The sequence below is a fragment of the Paramormyrops kingsleyae genome, chromosome 1 (genome assembly GCF_048594095.1).
Source record: "Paramormyrops kingsleyae isolate MSU_618 chromosome 1, PKINGS_0.4, whole genome shotgun sequence".
In the NCBI taxonomy this organism is placed as follows: Eukaryota; Metazoa; Chordata; class Actinopteri; order Osteoglossiformes; family Mormyridae; genus Paramormyrops; species Paramormyrops kingsleyae.
Genome location: NC_132797.1, coordinates 69,896,465 through 69,915,469, shown reverse-complemented (window position 1 = coordinate 69,915,469; position 19,005 = coordinate 69,896,465). Strand labels below are relative to the sequence as shown.

At 42.1% G+C, this 19,005-nt stretch overlaps 1 protein-coding gene across 2 annotated transcripts in view; it reads left to right on the top strand.

Moving 5' to 3' along the window:
• clybl (citrate lyase beta like) overlaps positions 1 to 18,661 on the top strand; it is a 55,453-nt gene extending 36,792 nt beyond the window's left edge. The window contains exons 3-8 of one of the 2 annotated variants that reach the window (XM_023833224.1): positions 3,897 to 4,085; positions 10,051 to 10,152; positions 11,146 to 11,239; positions 11,711 to 11,878; positions 16,776 to 16,900; positions 17,746 to 18,661. In XM_023833224.1, coding sequence (XP_023688992.1) covers positions 3,897 to 4,085; positions 10,051 to 10,152; positions 11,146 to 11,239; positions 11,711 to 11,878; positions 16,776 to 16,900; positions 17,746 to 17,841 — 774 coding nt within the window. In that variant the 3' untranslated portion in view covers positions 17,842 to 18,661. Of the gene's footprint in view, positions 1 to 3,896; positions 4,086 to 10,050; positions 10,153 to 11,145; positions 11,240 to 11,710; positions 11,879 to 13,314; positions 16,160 to 16,775; positions 16,901 to 17,745 lie in introns of those variants that run through there. The other variant, XM_023833313.2, reaches the window with a different exon arrangement.
• Positions 18,662 to 19,005: the final 344 nt, after the last annotated feature.

The window sequence follows — 19,005 nt, the reverse complement described above, 5'->3', positions numbered from 1 at the left end:
TAAAATGACAGTGGCGGTAAGAGTAGCATGAAAGCGTACAGTAAAGCGTGGAGGGGCCCACTGCTGGCCAGAGACGCCATTCCGTTGGGCTCTCACAAAGCCCGTCTGAGAATAATGTTGTCCTTGGCGGGGGGAAATCAGATTTCACAGACTTTTACCTCTGCCGTCAGGGTAAGGAAAGAAAAAGAAGAGGAAAAAAAGAGCGAGACTATGAGACCTCACCTGTAACACAGCAGCTGGAAGTTGAAAATGTCTCTATTTGGGGAAGTTTTAAATGCTCCGCATGCCTTGCTGCCCAGCGGCTCAGCAGGTTAGCTCTCTGTGCCTGTGATCGGAAGGTCGCGGGTTTGAATCCCACGCTTGGCAGAGTAGTTGCCTCACTGTGGGGCTCTGCGGCGAGGCCTTTAGCCCCCTGAAAAATGCTCCAGGGGCATTAGATAAATCACAGCCCCTGTACTCCAACAAGTAGAGCCTTGCACTAACAACACCAAGGTCACGGGTTCAAATCCCAGGGAGGGTGCATAAATTGTAACCTGTCCCTCTACTGTAAGTCACTTTGAATGAATGATAATGGGTTACCCTATGCTTCGACCCCAAGTTTTGCGCGTCTCAAAAGCAGAGCACAATAGGATATGTTCGCTCCTTTGGAGGAAATGGGAAAATAACACCGTATATCATAGCGGAACAGCTAATTCCATATGTGATTTTTTTTGGGAAAGCACTTTTCCCAGTGATCAGATGGTCACCTGGCCAATAAGAGACCTTCTGCCTGTCTGCTATACCTCATACCTAATGGATCTGCACAATGCACAGAAATTGGTGACTAGAACCCAACGATGACTCATAGTTTTTGGTTATAAAAAAAAAAAAGAAACATCTGCAGCCCTCTGTGACTCAGCAATCTCAGAGGCCTGAATCGCAGCGGATTTCAGTTTTAAGAAGTGCGTACACCTCTACGTGTTTTCACTTCCAGAATTCAGCTGAAGGAATGTTAGATTTAAGAAACTAGAAGTGCCAGATTTGTATTCATTTTATTTTGTTAATAATCGGTCGTTTTGTGGTTTAAATGTAATTATCAACAGAGAGGCCGCTGGAATGTGGCAGCCTCTCACCGCACGCCCATGTGCGTGTGTGTATTTATGTGCGTGTGTGTATTTAAGTGTGTGTGTGTATTCTGGCTCCTCTGGCATTCGAGAGACAGTTCTCTGGGTGACAGGGTCCACTTTTTCAGCACACAGTCACGCTCCCTTTCTTTTTCTGGATGAGGGAAGTGAAAAGGTCCCCTGGATTTCTCCTTCTGCATGAGCTGTCGCCACCTACAGCGATCCCGTGCACACATGACAACGGCATGCACAAACCGGTGTTTACATCGATCTGCCGTCTGAATATCGCCCTGTCTTGCATAGTTACTCTGTCTGTGTAATCTGCAAGAGTAATGTTCAGTTTTTCTTTTTTTTTTTTTTTTTTGGTCTTTGGACTCTGCTGGAAGCTTAAATATGAAGTTCTCAGTACTTTTTTTGTAGTGGACCTCTTTGAGGCATTCTGGATTACCGGAGTTAAAAGAACATCTCGCGTGTATTCTTAAGCATCTCGTGTGCACGCTGTCGGGCTTTCATATGTCAAGATATAGTGCTGGAATTGATGGAGGGAATGAAAGACGGCTAAAACTTTGTATTTCACAGAGACTGTGGGATGCAGGTTGCTGGGGAGGGAACTTTGAAGTTGTTTGTCAGAAGGTGACTCATTAATGTAAAACCTTGCATTTTACTGGAGCTCCGACTCGGTCTCAGTCCACAGGAGCTGCACTCCTTACGAGTCGTAAAACCACAAATTAACAGAGAACCTTATCTGTCGACTGTCAAGTATTGAAGAATTGCCTATTGAGATATACTGTTTCTTATTCATTACACTGAGAGCCAAAAGACTTGGGATTCTTAGCATAAATTTCTAAGAAAATGTAGTGGTTGGCTGTGCAGAGGATTGAACTCCGAAGAATAGGTTGCTTTTTATCCAATCTTAATAACATCGCACACCTGATGTGGGAGCCTGACTTTGTACGCAGCCAAAAAAAAATGGCCGATCTCTTATGGGATTATGAGCCTCAGACTTATGCCTTTCAGTGTTCCTATCGGCTGCACACTTCGGATGCCGTCGGGTGCTGGGTTCACGCCCGCCTCTCCGTGACCGTGCCACACGGACATGTGACACTGAGTGCTACACCTTGCGACAAGGTGTTGAAGGATCACCTCAGTACTTTATCACCTGTCCAAACCGCGGCTCTTTAACCGGGAGACAACATATTACCGCCAAAGCGAGAAGCGTGACTGGTGACTGCTTAGGCTTCACAGCCCTGTCCTGTCCTTCATAAGAGCCCCCCCCCCCCCCCCCCCCCCCGCCATCCACACACACATTTTCCTCACACTATTCTGTGTGAGAAAGGCTCAGAGGAGAGCAGTCTGGGGGTGTTTTTTGTGCGCAGGCTTATTTGTGAATGGTGCAAGGATGACCGAACCCAAAGTTCCTCTCATTCAGGTTTCATTAACCTTTGCGCTTCATTATTCCGGTTCCCTTTCAAGCCTCCCTGCGTCTCTGCCCCCCCCTGTCCGAGGAGCCTTGCTAATTACCTCCAGCCCCCCGTCCCACACCGGCTGGCCTCGCCTCTGATCTGACCTGACAACTCCTAAGCTACCGTTTCCTCACCACACTTAACTAGCACCACATTTTTTTCCACAGAACCTCCACATTTCAGCCAAAGTAGCCCCCCCCCCCCCCACAAAATCCCCTCCCAAACACAGACATCTGTTTTGAATCTCCAGGCGTGTGCTGTTGTGACACTGATAGGCACAGGAATGAGGACTGACTTTGATATTTTTTTTTTTCTTTTTGCCCTTCCATCCTCATCTCCTGCCTTGCTTCTCTTCCTGTCCTCTTGTTTCAATGCCTTCGTTTGTAAGTCACCCTGTGTTGCGAGTAAGTAAACTAGATAAGCTGATGAGAAACTCAGTGATGGCGCAGAGTCCTGTCTTTGTGGCTCATGCACATGCCAGTAAAGAACATCCTTTATATGTCTTGATTTATACCTTATTCCTAGAAAGCAGCTTCAGCCTCATCACAGCAACTCTTAAATTAAACAAATGAATTCCCTCCAAAGTCAGTGACATGATGCATTATTTTTTATTTCCTGTTGTGCAATTTTAATGTCTTAAGATAACAGAATCTTTTATTTTAAATCTTACGTGTCAAGCTGTGTTTGTCAACACTAAAATTGTTTCTAAATTTATCTATTTCATGTATAGTGTTTCCCTTTTGCCTTTAAATTGTTCCATATGACGGCCATACACCAAAATGCAATTTTCTCGAAACATTTTCTCTTGTGTTCGCTGTCCTACATGCTTGTTGTCAATTGAACGTTCAAATGGTTTGTGTATTGCATAATTTCTTTTCAGAACCAATGTAGTACATAAATTGCTTGGAAAGCCGAGAAAAAAATAAAACATTAATTTGCTTCTGAAAATGTTTTATGAGTTCACTGAATTGTTCATTTTAAGAATATTTTATGATTTCTTCATCCTGATGACTATTCTGTCAAAACCCCTTAACCCATTCTTTGTCAGCCCAAAAATGTAGTCTACATCTGTGTTTTTGTCCTGATGTTGACGCATTTATGTTGGATATGCTTTTCAATATCAGGCTGTAAATAATGATCTTCTTTCAGCTGGAAAAATGAATGAGCTGTGTTTGGTGCCATCTGGATACCCTGAGAGAACCTGAATTGTCTACTGGGACCAGAGAAGCGCATTGTAAAAACAGTTAAACGTTTTTACAAACGTTTTTACAGCTAAACGTTGTGCTTTATTTTGTGTAGTTATCAACACGGTTCATTTCTGCCCTTGCAGGAAGAAGCACGGGAGACCATCCGAAGGATGCTTCCGGAACTGAACTTGGGCCGCACAGAAAAGTGCGTCCGGGTCAACTCCGTGTCCAGCGGCCTGGCCGACCTCGACCTGTCAGTCATCCTTCAGGCGGAGCTCCTGCCCCCGGCTCTGATGCTGCCCAAGGTTGAGGGCACTGCGGAAGTGCAGTGGGTGAGTGGGCTCCTTGATATACAGCATCTCTCTTTTGTGTTCTTGTTCTGCAGAATTCCGGAATTTTGATCGTGCGATTTTGTCCAGACAGTCGCTCTTTTGAGGAAGGTGAATGATTGTGGTTGTGAAGATGGCCAGACCTTGGGTGCGACTAGTGCTGTAACATGGGCAGGCCAGCAATGGTGCAGCGATGCGAAATCAGGCCCCGTGGAGGGGCTTTGGGGGCAAGGGCGGGAAGTAGAGGCAGAAAAGCCCAAAGAGGAACTGAAAATCAGTGGAGGGCTGCTTTCTTTAATCTGTCATGTGTATGAGTATGGCAAGTATTGGCGAATGCGAAGCAGTCTTTTGGCGAAACGATTCATGTTGCAGACGCATCGATTTTAAAATATCCACAGCCCACAAAATATATTGAAGTCAAATGCTGGTGATGCAGAAAGTTTCCCCAGAGGGCTCTGGGGTGAGGTAGGAAATTCTAAACTCGGCCAAACAAGTAGAGTGAGAAACACTAAAAATATCCATGACATTTTAAGCCCCCCCAACCACATACGCGGGATAAAGAACACAGTGGTTCTCGTATATAAACTCATGAAGTAAGAGGAAACCACAGGTCCCTTCAAAGGAGAAATAACAAACTTTTCCTTTTCTCTGTAAAATCGGAATTGATCCTTGTAGCTGGGTAGAGGGGGTAGACTCCGTTTTTCTTGGCGTGCGCTCAAGGAGCAGATGACATTTTGAAATCTGACTTGGAGGTCGGAGATGTCTAGAAATGAGAACAATTCCTAACTCTACCCACTGTGGTACTACAGGAAAGCCAGCACTTAAAAAAACCTTGACATGTGCTTGGCTGCGATTGGAAAACAACGGGAAACATAGACATCATAAAACCCATTATTGAAGCGCATGGAATTTTTATTTCACTTGGGGGGGGGGGGGGGTAATTGTGATATTTAATGGGAAGGTTTTAAGACATAAATACATGCCGCAGCGTTGTGGAGGGCTTATGTCTTAATCCGCGCCCGAGGGCTTTGGTGATTTCACCTCGGAAATGGGACTCTGCTGACACGACGCCCTCTCCGGGCTGTTGACCGGATGCCACAGTGTCTGTTCCGCTAAGACAGGCAGAGACATCGGCGACAGGCTTCACTTCAAGGCAAATTATTCCCGCGGCTTCTTATAAAAGTTTGCTGCACGGATGTCAGTTACTCACAGGTCAGGAGACGGTGACATCATGAAACAGCTTGCTTCCTGATCGGCTCCATATGGGTCACTCTTGTGTGTATTTGTCGTTGCGGACACACACACCCCCTGCCTCATGCCCCCCCCACCCTTCCCGCCCCCCCACCCCCCACCTCACCCTGCCCGATTCACAGTGCGCTGTACAGGCTACAGCATTCAGCACAAAATGTGGCCATTCCCTGTAGCTCCACAGTCATTATGAAAGAGCCTGAAAATAATCCCAGGCCCTTTACTAGGTACGGGGGGGGGGTTAGTCTGGCTCTTACGGCAACTTCAGGCAAGGAGCAGGAAGTTTTTAACTAGTCTTTTTAATTAGTGCCAATATATTTCCGGGCCACTGCTCTTTTTTCCTTTTTTAATTGCTGACAGGTGTTTTAAAATATTCCCAAGCAATTTTGGAAATGTTTTTGTTTTTTTCCCTTGTAGAAAAGTCATTTTAACACAGGCAGCAAATTGAGAGATCAATTAATCCGTGACAACGAGCCAGCGGAGTCGGTGTTTGTCTCTTTGATCGTTTAATTGTGTTTACTTGCTTGACGTACTCTGAATACAAAAATAGGTCGTGTGCGTCTGCAATGTACTTTGCATTTTTCGCATTTCAGCTGGCTGGTTTTTATTTACTGCGTTTATGAATGAGTGCGATGAGGCAGGCAGTGTCAAGCTCGCCGGAATGAGCGTGTGTATTCTCACACTGTAAATCAGTCCGCACCTCAGACCCATGTTGACAATCTCAGAACGGGTTGTACCGTAATCTTCAGCTTTCTTTCTTATAGCAGCAAGTCTGTACATTCTCACTTTTCGCCTTGTTAAGTACAGATACATTGGTATGCAGTTACACTTAAATGTGCAGGACATTTACGTTTATTTATTTGGCAGGTGCTTTTGTACAGAGTGACATACAAATGAAGTGAAAAGCACATTATTTACTTAGTAGGTCAATGAAAAAAATTTGAAAAAGTTAGAAAACTCAATAAGACAATAAATGAGGAAAAAACACATTTGGGTTATAGATTCCCTGTAGATTCATGATTTGGGAGTATTTCTCATATGCACAGAAAAAGTTTCCACTATGTGATGAAACTCTTACTCTGTATATCCTTCCGGTAAACAGAAAAACACAGATCGCAAGTACAAATTAAGGTGCATACAGTAAATACTAATACAGTTATAACAATAAACATATAGGCATTGTGCATTGTAGAATGTAGTGCAATGTAAACAATGCATAACTTAATTAGTGCAATGTAAACGTAATGCATTGTAGCGTAATGTGTTCAAAATAATGATATTATTATACCTCAATTTGGGTAATTAGTCTTTATGAAAGTTTTCGATGTTATTGCTTGTCGTTGCGTGTTGTCAATATACTTTCATTTTGGTATCGCACTGATTCCCATCGACATGTTAACACGTGTGCATGTGTGAGAGAGGATAACACGCTTTCTTCATGCTTCACACATGGTGGAGCACTAGCCGTCGGCGGGGCAGAGAAGACTGGGAACAGCATGGAAGTCATGCTACAGTGACCTAACAGAGGCAGCTGCTTGTGGGGGGGGGGGGGCGACCAGAAGATGCGAAACTACTGGCTCAACACACCAGCTGCTGTCCTTGACAGCCCCCATCTACAAGCTTCTCATTTATACTTTTTCATTTATTTTTGTTTTCGTATAGTTTTTCTCTTTTTTTGGGGGGGGGGGGTTCTTTTATGTAGTGAACTGTTCAAAGTGCATGGATCTGTTTTCATGATATTTGTTATATTTTTCGGCCCTACTACTTTATAAGAGCTATTAGAGATGCTAATGGCTTCCTTACGTGTTTGGATGATATGCGCCAATCCGTCCAGTCGTTTCAGTCATCACACGTCAAGAGATTATATTAGTCAAAGAATCATCATGGTGACTAAAGTATTTTGCTAGAATCTTGCCAGTGAATCATACATAAGTACAGTACACCTGGTTTATTTTCTTTCACTATTTAGTAACTTTATCTGTAACACCTGGTTTATTGGACGTTAACCCTGATCCCTTGTGCCTGCTTCACCATCTCTTATCTGATTCTTTCACTCATCAACAGCAATAAACAGTACAAAAATAAACCCTGGTGAAGTTACTTAGACCTGCTTTTTCTGAACACAACTAAAATTTTATACCCATTCCAGCAATTAATATTTAAAGCACTTAATTCTTTTGTATCGCAATGGCACTAAAGTTATGTTTTGCCTTTGTTTTTGTTTTCCCATTGCCTTTTGGGCGTGTGACACAAAGTGCTGCTGGTTAATGGGTCGCTGTGTTTACCGCAGGCCCTCAGACAGTCGTGGGCCCGTCCTCGGTGAGGCGCGGTTTGAATACGTCGCTCATTATTCCCTCACTTGTACGCTGCGCTGTAAATCCTTCTCCTGTTTATTTTCTCGCCTTTTTTATTTATATTAGGAGGGGAAGCTCAAGACTGATTTGTTGCTAAAAGATGGGCTTACTTGTTTCCTTTTGTGTGAGAATCTCTTGCTTGGCTATTGTCCTCTTGCTCTGTGCTTGTTTGACTGACAAGGCTTATTGGACTATAACAAGCGTAACTCCCTTCTTTGTCCGAGGACAATTCTTCCACAGATTCCGAGCAGTGTGCATTCTTGCCAGTGCACTGTTTGGTGTGCACTGAAACTGAAAGAATCACTTGGGCCTGGTCCCCTCCTTGGTTTCTTTATCCCTTCTGTGAAATGAACACTTCAGCAGGCCGGAAACATTTAATCTTACCCCCCTCCCCTCCCTTACCCACCCCCCAGCCCCCTTATGAAGGAAATTAATTGAAACTTGCCTGCTTTCCGCCTTCCCAGCTCTCCCCTCACTCACATGTTTCGATGGGTTTAGCGAAAAATGTTCTTTCCCGGGGTCTGCACTTTAACGCCAAAAATGGTGGATCTGGCTTTAAATTGGGGGGGGGGCGGGGGGGGGGGGGTTTACTTAATGCTGGATAAGTATGGAAGGGGCCTGAGCACACGGGCTAATTGACAGCTAGAATGACTGTGGCTCTTGAAACCAGAACACCATCTAATAATGCCACAATGGAGACCCTGAAAGTAATGCTCCTTGAACAACATCAAGGCTGTCTTTGCGCAAAAAAAAGAACCTGAACACTTGACTGGCTCTTCAGTCACACCAGAGGAAATAAATATTTACATGAAGAGTTATCCGTGTAACATGACCTGTAAGGATGTACCTGTAATTTGTTATCACTCAAAGATTTCCTAATAGCCCCTCCATCGTAGCGCTGCTAAGGGCTTGTATATAATTTCACCTTGCGACACTTTATTTCAGCCAGAGACTGCCGCATTGTGCAGTAGCGATTCAGAGTTCTTTTATTGTTTTTTTTTTTGGTCTTAAAAATAATTCCAAAAATATCAGGAAATTGAGCTGCCGCCAAACAAGTGTCCCTGTTTGGGAACACAATTTTCTTTCTGTGAGGGACAATATTATGCTAAGCCCTCAGAGTTAGTTTTAATGTTGCCATGGCAGCGTTACTCCTGCGGGGGCCGTGACCTCTGATTACAGTACAAAGCTCATTGGGTCTTGAAAACCCCTTTGAAGATGAAAGTCTTTGATGGTTTATATTTATGCAAATCTCTCAGATATGATTTATCCAACTGAGATTGAATGGGGAGATGATTAAAATTCCCCTTAAAAATCATTCAATGAAGGAATATGTGAGTTAAAAACAAATGTGCGGTCGCAGTATTTTTGCCATTGTTTTGCAAAGTGAAAAGGAAAAAAATTCACTTACCTGAGGATATTTTCATCCCATTTCCATCCGTGTAGAAACGGATGGAAGAGAGACAGCAAAAGGAATAACAGATTTCCACTTTAGGGATTTCTCCTCTTCCTTTTTTTTAAACTTGCTTTGAAAGGAACAGTCTAACTGAGAGAGCTTTTGTGTCTTTCCAGATGATAGATTTTGGAATTTGGGCTATAACCCTACTGGCAGCCCAGAGCTCGCTGTGAACTGGTCTGTTGGAAAAAATTGGAATGCTTTGGTCTTCAAAGAACTCCGCTTCATTTTAATGCCTTTTTAAATGAAACCTAAAACATTAGTGTGAATCATTAAGAGTCATATCAAACTCAGGTTGTCACCTAAGTCACTCTGTTTAGGGGATTCGGGATTGGATAAGAACTAGTTAAATAAAAATAAGACAAACGGGGAGAATTCACTTTTGTAGACGCATTCGTCTTTTAGTACAAACTTGAGCATGTATTATTTTCTTGAAGGGCTTCTGGGAAAAAGATAATGATGGAAAAAATTGGAGATGCAGTGAAGTAAATGTTTATCTAGAGTTACCATCTTACACATTAAGAGTTACCATCTTACGCATTGAGTTACCATCTTAGCATGCCTGTCTTGTAGTTTCCCTACATGCGTATGTTTTGAACCATTTAAGAACATTCTGTGAAAATGTGCCCAAAACTTTTTAAATGTTGTATCCTATCTGTTTGTTTATAAAAGAATGTTACAAGTTGCAGCTTAAGAACCGTCTTTCCTGACCTGTGATTTGGATTTTGAGTTATTTTTTTTATTTCTACCTGAAATTTGCTGCAGCATTATGCAACGTGGACATAAATCTTGTGCTCTTGCTTTACCGTTTTACTTTGAGGGTTTTTGTACGATATTGGGATATGAGCAGCTTTTGTGTGTGTCTGTGTCTGTGTCTGTTTGTGTGTCTGTGTGTGTGTGTGTTTGGTTTCAGTTCGTGGACAGATTTCAACACCATATGAAAGGGAGAACTCTGACCGAGCCCATTCGCCTGGTGACATTTGTGGAGAGTGCAGTCGGCCTGCTCAATTTTAAGGTCAGTTAACAGCATCCATTAACCCCAAGCATTCTGTAGACATCTCACCTCTGAACGAGGGGAAATATCTTCCGCAAAAACATGTTATTACCATGAAAGATATTCACGTAGCGATAGCTTCTGAAGAATCTTTTGTTTGTTTTGTTTTTATTTCCTGTTTTCGAGACAACGTGAATAAGGCATACCAGGCCAGCATGCTCCTTTATCTAACTTTCTTTAACTTACTGAATCAGTTTTACATGAAGTAATTGGCAGTCTTAGAAAGGGAATCACCGTCTTACTCTACCATATGTAAAGAAACTTGATCATTCAGAAGGCTTTTTTTCCTCCCCTCTGTGACCTTCACAAAAGCAGGGGAAAGGGCACCTTTGGGGTCTTTGTGAGGAAACATGCAGTCCTCTCTCTTTTGATTTTTTTATTTTTTTCTTCCTCGCTTTGTTTGGTTGTTCTGGCTGCTTCTGCTTGTGCTTTAGCCAGGCTGAATCCCAGAGCCATGACAGCGAAATATCGCTGTGTCACAGCGAGAAGTGAAATTAATTTGGAACCCAACAAAAGCATCAGACAAATTCCAACTGCTCCATTGCTGACACAATTGCGTATCAGATTCCAGCCCCCCCCCCCCCAAGAGGCTTGTTTTGCAGTAGTCAGTGTAATGGACATACTTCAGCAGGTTCACTTGATTTCAACTGGAGGGAAGGGGAAAAAATTCAGCAGCGAAGGATATGACAGAGATATCAGTTGGCTTTAGTTGACAGCTGGCCGTTTTTTCTTTACCACAAAGTGGAGTCTCGTTTCTGCTGGTCCGATTTAATCCTAAAACCGTATTCTTCGGGAGTTGAGCCGCGGCGCGTCGGAGAGGGGGCTGCAAGTGTGGGAATAGTGCCGGTAACACGAGACGCTTGATTCGGGAGAGTTGTCAGGATGCCAGCATACAAGCTTCCTCTGGCTGCACACCCATCCACTCCTTTGTTTTTCCTCCACTCCTTCTCACAGGCTGTTTGCGAGGAATTCCTCCGCCTCGGCCCCGAGGTCGGCCTGCACCACGACGGCGTGGTCTTCGGTTCCGATGACTTCTGTGCCAGCATAGGTTCTTTATCCCTCTGTTCCTGAAATATTGTTATGGGTTTTGGTATATTTATGATTTATTTAAAAATAAATGTATATATGCACATGTAAGCCCATAAAATGCAAATAATATAATATTGGTATATATTTATACAATATTTTAGATATAGCTATATCTTTTTTCTAATACGTATAATAAGATTGCAATATATGTATAATCTTCGTTCAATTCAAAATGTAAATATTGCTTCTCGAACTTTGTTTATGCTTAAAAAAATAATTATTTTTCATTACCTTTACTTACCTGGTTACCGTCAATATAGCTACACCCAAAAAATATTTAACTCTTACTTGTAAATCTGTTATTTTTATTTATGAGTGTTGCATCACCAAGAATCACGCCATAGAATTTGTAGCGTGGGTGCCGTCGCGCATCGGATGCTGATTTTGCTTTTTGATCGTTTTTGTTGGTGTACGTTCTTATGTATTCTAGGTGCTACGAGGTCGAAGAATGCTCTAGAACTCCTGTACGCACGGCAGAAAGTCGTAGTGACGACGAAAGCGTTCGGCTTGCAGGCTATTGACCTTGTTTACATTGACTACCAGGACGAGGAGGGCCTCCGCGCGCAGGCGAGAGAGGGCGCGCTTATGGGCTTCACCGGTATGTCTCTCTGCCCTGTCCTGCCCAGCGCTGCGATCTTCCTATTACACCTCGTCCACTCCCTGCTATCCATCACGCATGCTCAAACTCACCGTGACAGCTTCATGCTGCTTCCTGTGGTTTCACTACACTGATTGCTTATTAAAACGCTGCCGAATTTATTTATTTTTTTTTGCGTTAACCAGTAACCCACCTTTTTACAGTTTAGCTTCTGCCACGCTCTTCTCCTTGGCTGTGACATAACAGTTAATTCCAATTTAAAGAAACAGCTTAAATTCCCACGGCATAAATAATGATATACGCCCAGTTCGTGACTTAATAACCGTCGTATTTATAATTTGCATGCACCATATTTTCATTTGATCTTTAATTTGCCAGTTTTTGAAGGCCCAGTGAAATACATTATTATTGGCCGTTTTTGACACAGCTCATGTGTAGAGGAAATTAATTTAAAACATGGGTTTAATGAGACGAGGCCTGCTGTACAGACACGGAGGCATCGTCCCTGCAATAGCTGGTATACGGTTGTAGCCAGGCAACGCGAGTGGAGCCCCAGCGAGTGGGGAACGGGTGACGAGAAACCAGAAATCCTGTTCTGTGGAGATCTGTTAATTAATACCTAATTGCTGTTTACAGAATACATAACATTACCCCTGTTCATTTCTCATAGGCTCTGACATTACTCTCTGAATTTAACCTACTTGTTTTTTAAATAATCATGGTTCGTTATAAGTATTCCAGATAATACAAGTGAGATGAGTTGTTGTTGTTAATTCCAAGCGTCGTAATATACCTTTTATTATGTTCAGCATTCTACTAGGAACTTAATATCTGTGGAAGAGATTTGTTTTTACTTTATCTGTTGTGCCCTTCTGAAACCATTTGTATTAATTGTATATATTTTGTGCCCTTTTCAAAACCTTTAGTTTATTCATTGGATTATGCTATAAAGCATTTTTCTAATGTCCACTGAATTTGGAAATGAAGCTGGATTTCAGGGAGCAAACCGAGATATTTTATATCAGCTAAGTCGATACTTGCTTATCGAGCTCAGCGTGTGTGATTGTGTTCAGCAGTAGGCCATTCGTGTCAGGCGGAGCTCGTTTTAATTACATTTTTTTTCCACGCCATACTATAAATGGTGGAAATGATTCTTAACCATTGCAGTGTCAGCTCTGAATTTGGCGGAAGCTGATTCGCCGGCAGGCTTTGTCTTTTTTATCTATTTATTTATTTATTTTGCTATAGATGCTCGTCTGTGACACTTAAGTTCCGGCCACAAGCAATGTTCTGTTGTCGGGTTGCAGTATAAGACGCGTCTGTGTCTGGGAACAGGGGAGAAATCACAGCACTGTCAGTCTAGTGGTGCAGTAGAAACTGGTCACATGTTTGCTCTGTCCTTCAGCAGTTAAAGGTAACTTTTTTTTTTTTCCCAGGAACAAGTCTTACCCCACAGCGATGACAATAGAGTCACTGCACTGCTACTTCATTTAATATGTGGGGACGCATCAGCAGATCATACACCAGCAAGACAGGTTAAAAAATGCTTTCACAAATGGGGTGCCGAAAACATTATTCTTAATACCAAACCTATCTCTTGGTTTGAGTAAAAGTGCATCAGCACTCAACACACAATTGCAGTGAAAACTGAAGTCTGTGATATTTAATCTTCTTCTTTTTTTGTTGTTGTTGTACTTTAAATGTTAAAGTTTTAACCTCATAAATAGCATCTAACCTGACACGGTAGTCATTTATAATTCTAATTAAGTAGCGCACAAAATATGCAAAAGGCTTTGGATTAAGAGATTAATGCCACCACCATGTTGTATAATCTTAGTGATTTTCATTGTCCAGAATCTGCTAGAGCAGTAATACCCTCTGGTTTAAAAGACAAATGTGCGTTTTTTTTTAATGGGGACGTTCAGCCATTATTGGCATCAATATTGCTTTTGTTGTCTTATTCCCCTTCGCTACTACATGGTTACAAAGTATCGAGTTTGAATTGCAAAAATCTGTCCAATCTGAAAGATTATGTATTTTCTCCATGTAGCCCTTTATTCCATGTAGCGGAATTCTGCAATTATTTTTGCAGCAAGAATTTCGAAGCAGTCATTACCTCCGTTAATTTTGTGTCCTGTTAATGTTATGCTTAACTATGAAAACTTAAACCAGAAAATCAACATCCGTAATAATTACGGACGAGCCGCCGTTGTGTATTTTGGTTCCAAGAGCTCTACATGTAATTTGACAGTCCGCACTTAACTAAATAGAAGACGCTCCAATGAGACACCCCGCACCAGATGGCAGGCTGTGATTGGCTGGGAGAATGGAAGCAGACTGAATGATGCAGTCTGGAAAGCCAATGACGGCTCAGTAGGTAGGACTGAAGAACCAAGCCCGCCAGCTCCGTCACTCTCCGAGCCCAGCTTGGACAGCTCCAGCACAGGTGGTAGCAATGGGAAGAGGGTACATTTTGCTGGGAGGAAACAAGCCCCCCCACCTTTGTGGCTGTTGTGGAATGGCTGTGACAGACAGGGCTGGGGGGCCTCCTCTTTAGGCTGTTGACCCAATAGGCTTTATCCGGAGGGGGAACATAGGAAATCTCACAGTGGGCTTTTGGGAATCTATTCTTTCCAGCCTTGTGGCCAGCCTTGTGGCCAGCCGCTCTATCAGGCAATAAACTTTACTTATGCCACATTGCACCTCAAGCTGTTGTCTTCAAACAATCATTTATTTCATTCTGTTTAGATTCCTTCCTCAGCATCATATATTAAATATTGCTCGTTTTAATTCTAATCTAATTAATCATTTTTCCAAATTCAGTTTTGTGATATAATTTTAGCATCAATTTTTTTAAGTGTTATGTTTCCATACCTTTTAAAGTATGTTTCATTACAACTTTTTAGCTTCACGTTTCGTTAATATATTTAATCGATAATAATCAAACCAGGAGACGATGAAAATAAAGAAATAAAATCGGCAGAGGGAATTGTAGAGATTAACTTGTTGTAGATGGAGCCCATACTTGTCTCACGTGTCTTGTTCTGATCTTATAGCTACACGGATTTGTTCTTCAGAGATACCATAAGCCTGCGCGCTCCAGCGTGTACTTTCTGAACAGTTTGTAACCTTCAGATTCTGTTAAACATAATTCTGATAATCTGATTAATTCTGATATTACTTTAAGCTTCTTTTCCCAGAAGCAAGCACAAGAGTTACATCGACAATCGACCTAGATGTGACAGAATTTTTTGGGACAAGTCAGTGAAGTATATTCGATAATAAAAAGCAGCATTAAGCTATGGTCAGCAGTTATCGGCATAAGATATGATCAGAAAATCAAATGGTAAATGTAAATGCATTGTTGCATCGTTAATGACATGCTACACAGTACAGTAACATAGCAGGACTGTACACCATATTTGAAACATTAAGGAAAGACGCAATTAGCAACTTTGTACAAATTGAATGAATAATAACTATGCGTTTCCAGAGAAAATAAACTTAAAACTGAACAGCGATAGCATGAATTCATTCATACAAGCAGAGAGCATCTGTGATTTATGTTGTTGATGAAATCTTTTAGCTGTTTGCTATGGAAAACACCTAATGTTTAAAACAACCTTACTCATTAATTAAAACATGGAATTCTGTGTGGAAGATAAGGCCACCTAACATAAAATGTTTTATCAAAATATTATCCATTTTTAGCGAATAATGTGACTATTTACAGCACATAGTACTTTAGGTAAAAATGTATATTGCCATAAAAAAGATAAATAAAACTTAATATGTATTAGCATAATAACTTTTTGCTTAATTTAGACATGTCAAAAATAGTTTTCGATTGCTATTGTTATGGATCATTCTTTTTTGCTCATTTTTATTTCTTAGTTTAATCTGCATTTAATGTATCTGTCATTTTGGGCTGCCTTGCTTTTTTTTTTTTTTAATGAAAAACACTGTAACTTGTTTTGTGATCAGCTGCATAGTAAAACATACATAATTGTTTTCCCCCTGGATTCTACCTGGTTGCGAGAGACAAATTTAAAACTCATGTTTCCTCTCCCGTAAGAGGGGAGCTTTTGGAACCACCTTACATTTCCCAGTGGAACATAGAGTAGACTTGGGTGCAGCACGTGTCCTGAACAGGCCAGGATTTCACAGGCATACATTATGACAGTTTGTAAATCCTCACTTTAGGCTCTTCATTAATACATGCAGTTCAGCTGTTTAATATTTGCCGCGTTTTACCGTGACATTGGTGTCTGAGTTACAGGCATGGGGCAGACCTTGGGGGGGGGGGGTGGGGGGGTGTCACACACGACGAGTATAATGAAAAGCAGACTTTGGAGGCAACGCAGACAGTACTGCAGATTGAAGTGTAACTGAGCGTATAGTGCAGTTTCATAGTTTATTGAGGCCCGGGATAAAATCTGGGATGAAATCCATGATTCATGGTGTCCGTCATCACAGCTGATTCATCCAGACTCTCAGAGAGCGAGCACCTCTGAAACGCACTGGGGGAGAGGTGACCAGCCCCTGGGGCAGGCAGTACATGATACACTGTCATATTTAACACTCCAAAAAGACAGTCTGACAAATGTCTGAATAACACATGACCCTGCGTGCAATAGAGGGGCGGGCAGCAGCATTCAAAGTGGAATTTTGGCCTGAACACTTACCATTTAGGTACAGTCTGTACAAGGAAATATACAGGTGTGTGTAGCATAACTAACAATCAAACTACTGCAAAAGCAGACATTACGTTAGACTTATTAGATGTGGTCCATACTGTGGATTAATCACCATATTATGTTTATTGGAGAGATTATGATTTTGGTGATATTGAAGTAACACATCTGACATCTTTCATCTTTGTTGTTCTTTTCTTAAGGTAAGCAAGTCATCCATCCCAACCAGGTCCAGATTGTTCAAGAAGAATTTTCTCCAAGTGCTGAACGAGTCAAGTGGGCTGAAGACCTAATAGCTGCTTTTGAAGAGCACCAGAAATTAGGAAAGGTACCTCAGATCCTTCTCATCACACTTCGCTGTTCATCCACGGAGATCATCGCCGTCATTTTAATGCCACGTTTTCATGCATAACCAAAAATGTAATATTCTCTTGCAAATAAACAGCAGCCCAAAGCTTTGAGGTTTTTTTTTTTTGTAAGATGGGAAAAGAAAATTAAGTGTCCAATATTATTGTTCCTAATTTAGTGCATCATTGCATCTTGTGTTTTCTGCTCTGTGGGCTATTGCTATGTAGATAGTACGGTGGTAATACACAATCTGTTTATACCTTGCTGCCAGTAATTTTTACACTAACAATAGCCTGAAGGAGAGACAGTAGCCGCCACTCGCTCGTTTCATTAACGGAAAGGTTGAAGTGAAGCCATCCTTCTTTGTTTTGTTTTTTTTTCCCCCCATTGTGTTTCATTTGAATTCTAACGCTTGTATCATTCACACTTCATGTAAGTTATTCATATGCCATGAAAAATAGACACTGGGATGTTCTGGATCAGGACTCGTAAGCATTTCGTTTTAATTCTCAAGCTAATTTCCCTGATTTTTACCGCAGATGGTACGGAAGCTCCGCTGGGGGCTTCAAAAGCATTACGGGCTTGGCTCATTGATCAAAATTATTTGGCTCAGTGAAGTATTTTATTCATCAGCTGACAAAAAGTTTCTCATTAAAATCATCAACTTCCCATTTTTCACTCACGAATCAGAATGTTATTTTGGCATTTCTGTTTTCTGTTTAACCTCAACGAAAGGACCTTTGTTTCCTGACATATTTGTATTGCTGCAAATTTGCTAATTCACGCAAAATCTCTCACTTTTTTTTTTTTTCTTTCTTCCCCCAGGGTGCCTTTACTTTCCGAGGCAGTATGATCGACATGCCCTTACTGAAGCAGGCGCAAAACGTCATCACGTTGGCTACAGCTGTCCTAAACAAGTGACCGTGGCGGCATGAATCGCTACTTTAAGCTGTGTGTTGTTTTTTCCAAAAAAAAAATTCTGCTTGCATAAAAAATACATACATTTTCATCTGATGAAAATAATAGCCTCTTAGCTTGTGTTGTATCAATGAATGACAGAAGAGAGGAGAATACATTTGGAGGTTTAGTCGTTCGTACCCCCTCCCCCCCTCCATGACACCCCCTGTATTTAGAAACCAATCAGCTGGCTATCCTGGCTTCTTCATTCTCATGCAGCCACTGGAGCTGGTGCAGTGGAGTGGGGCATTGCCGGGGCTGCTGGGAAGGGGACCGTGGTAGTGTTGGGGGGTGTATGGGTCGATAACGCAAGCAGCGTGGACGCCTCTGTCTCCTGCACTCCCCTGAATTTGAGGGGTGGTGTGGCTGTGGGATCGGTCGCCCATGGCCAGGGCCTGGGCCGCTCGGCAAAAGGGTAAACAAACAGAACAGGCCGCACTTGTTCCGCCATTCAGCCGCCCTCCGCCACCAAAAGGCCCAGGGCTTCAGCGAGCGGCAACAGGTCAAAGTTCCGCCTGCCAAAGAGCCTCAATGAATTTTCCAAAACCAACAATCTGAGATTTTGTTTCGGCCCCTCACTAAATCATGGGCCTTTGTGTGCGGACTGTGAGCCAGTGTTCTTGATGAAGAGGGAAATGAATTCCTTTAAACTGGGCACACTCACCCCGAGCAGACCTGCCCAGCAGCCAGGCTGCTTCAGGCACACACACACACACACACACACACCGCAGGATAAGCGGCTGGTGCTGCGCTCTCTCTCTCAATAAAACCCACTTCCACACTTGTTGTTTTTCTGTCTTTTTTTTTTTTCCTGCTCCGTCTTCCTGTCCGCAACTGACATCTGATTGTAGGAAAGTCTGTTCTAGAAGATTGACTTCTGATTGGTCTCTAATGTAAAACGAAGCAATTTTTAATATCAGATAACATATGCCTGGGCTGAAAGCAGACCTTCCCTTCCAAGTAAAGAGTTGAATTTACATTATATATTTGCTTAGTATGTTCATCTTTATTATTATGAATATTATTGTTGTTGTTGTTGGCTAATTAGTGAATTATTCATTACATCTGCCTTCATAAATCTCACTGTCAAGCCTTTAGATGACTGGGTGGATGATGAATTTTTAACAA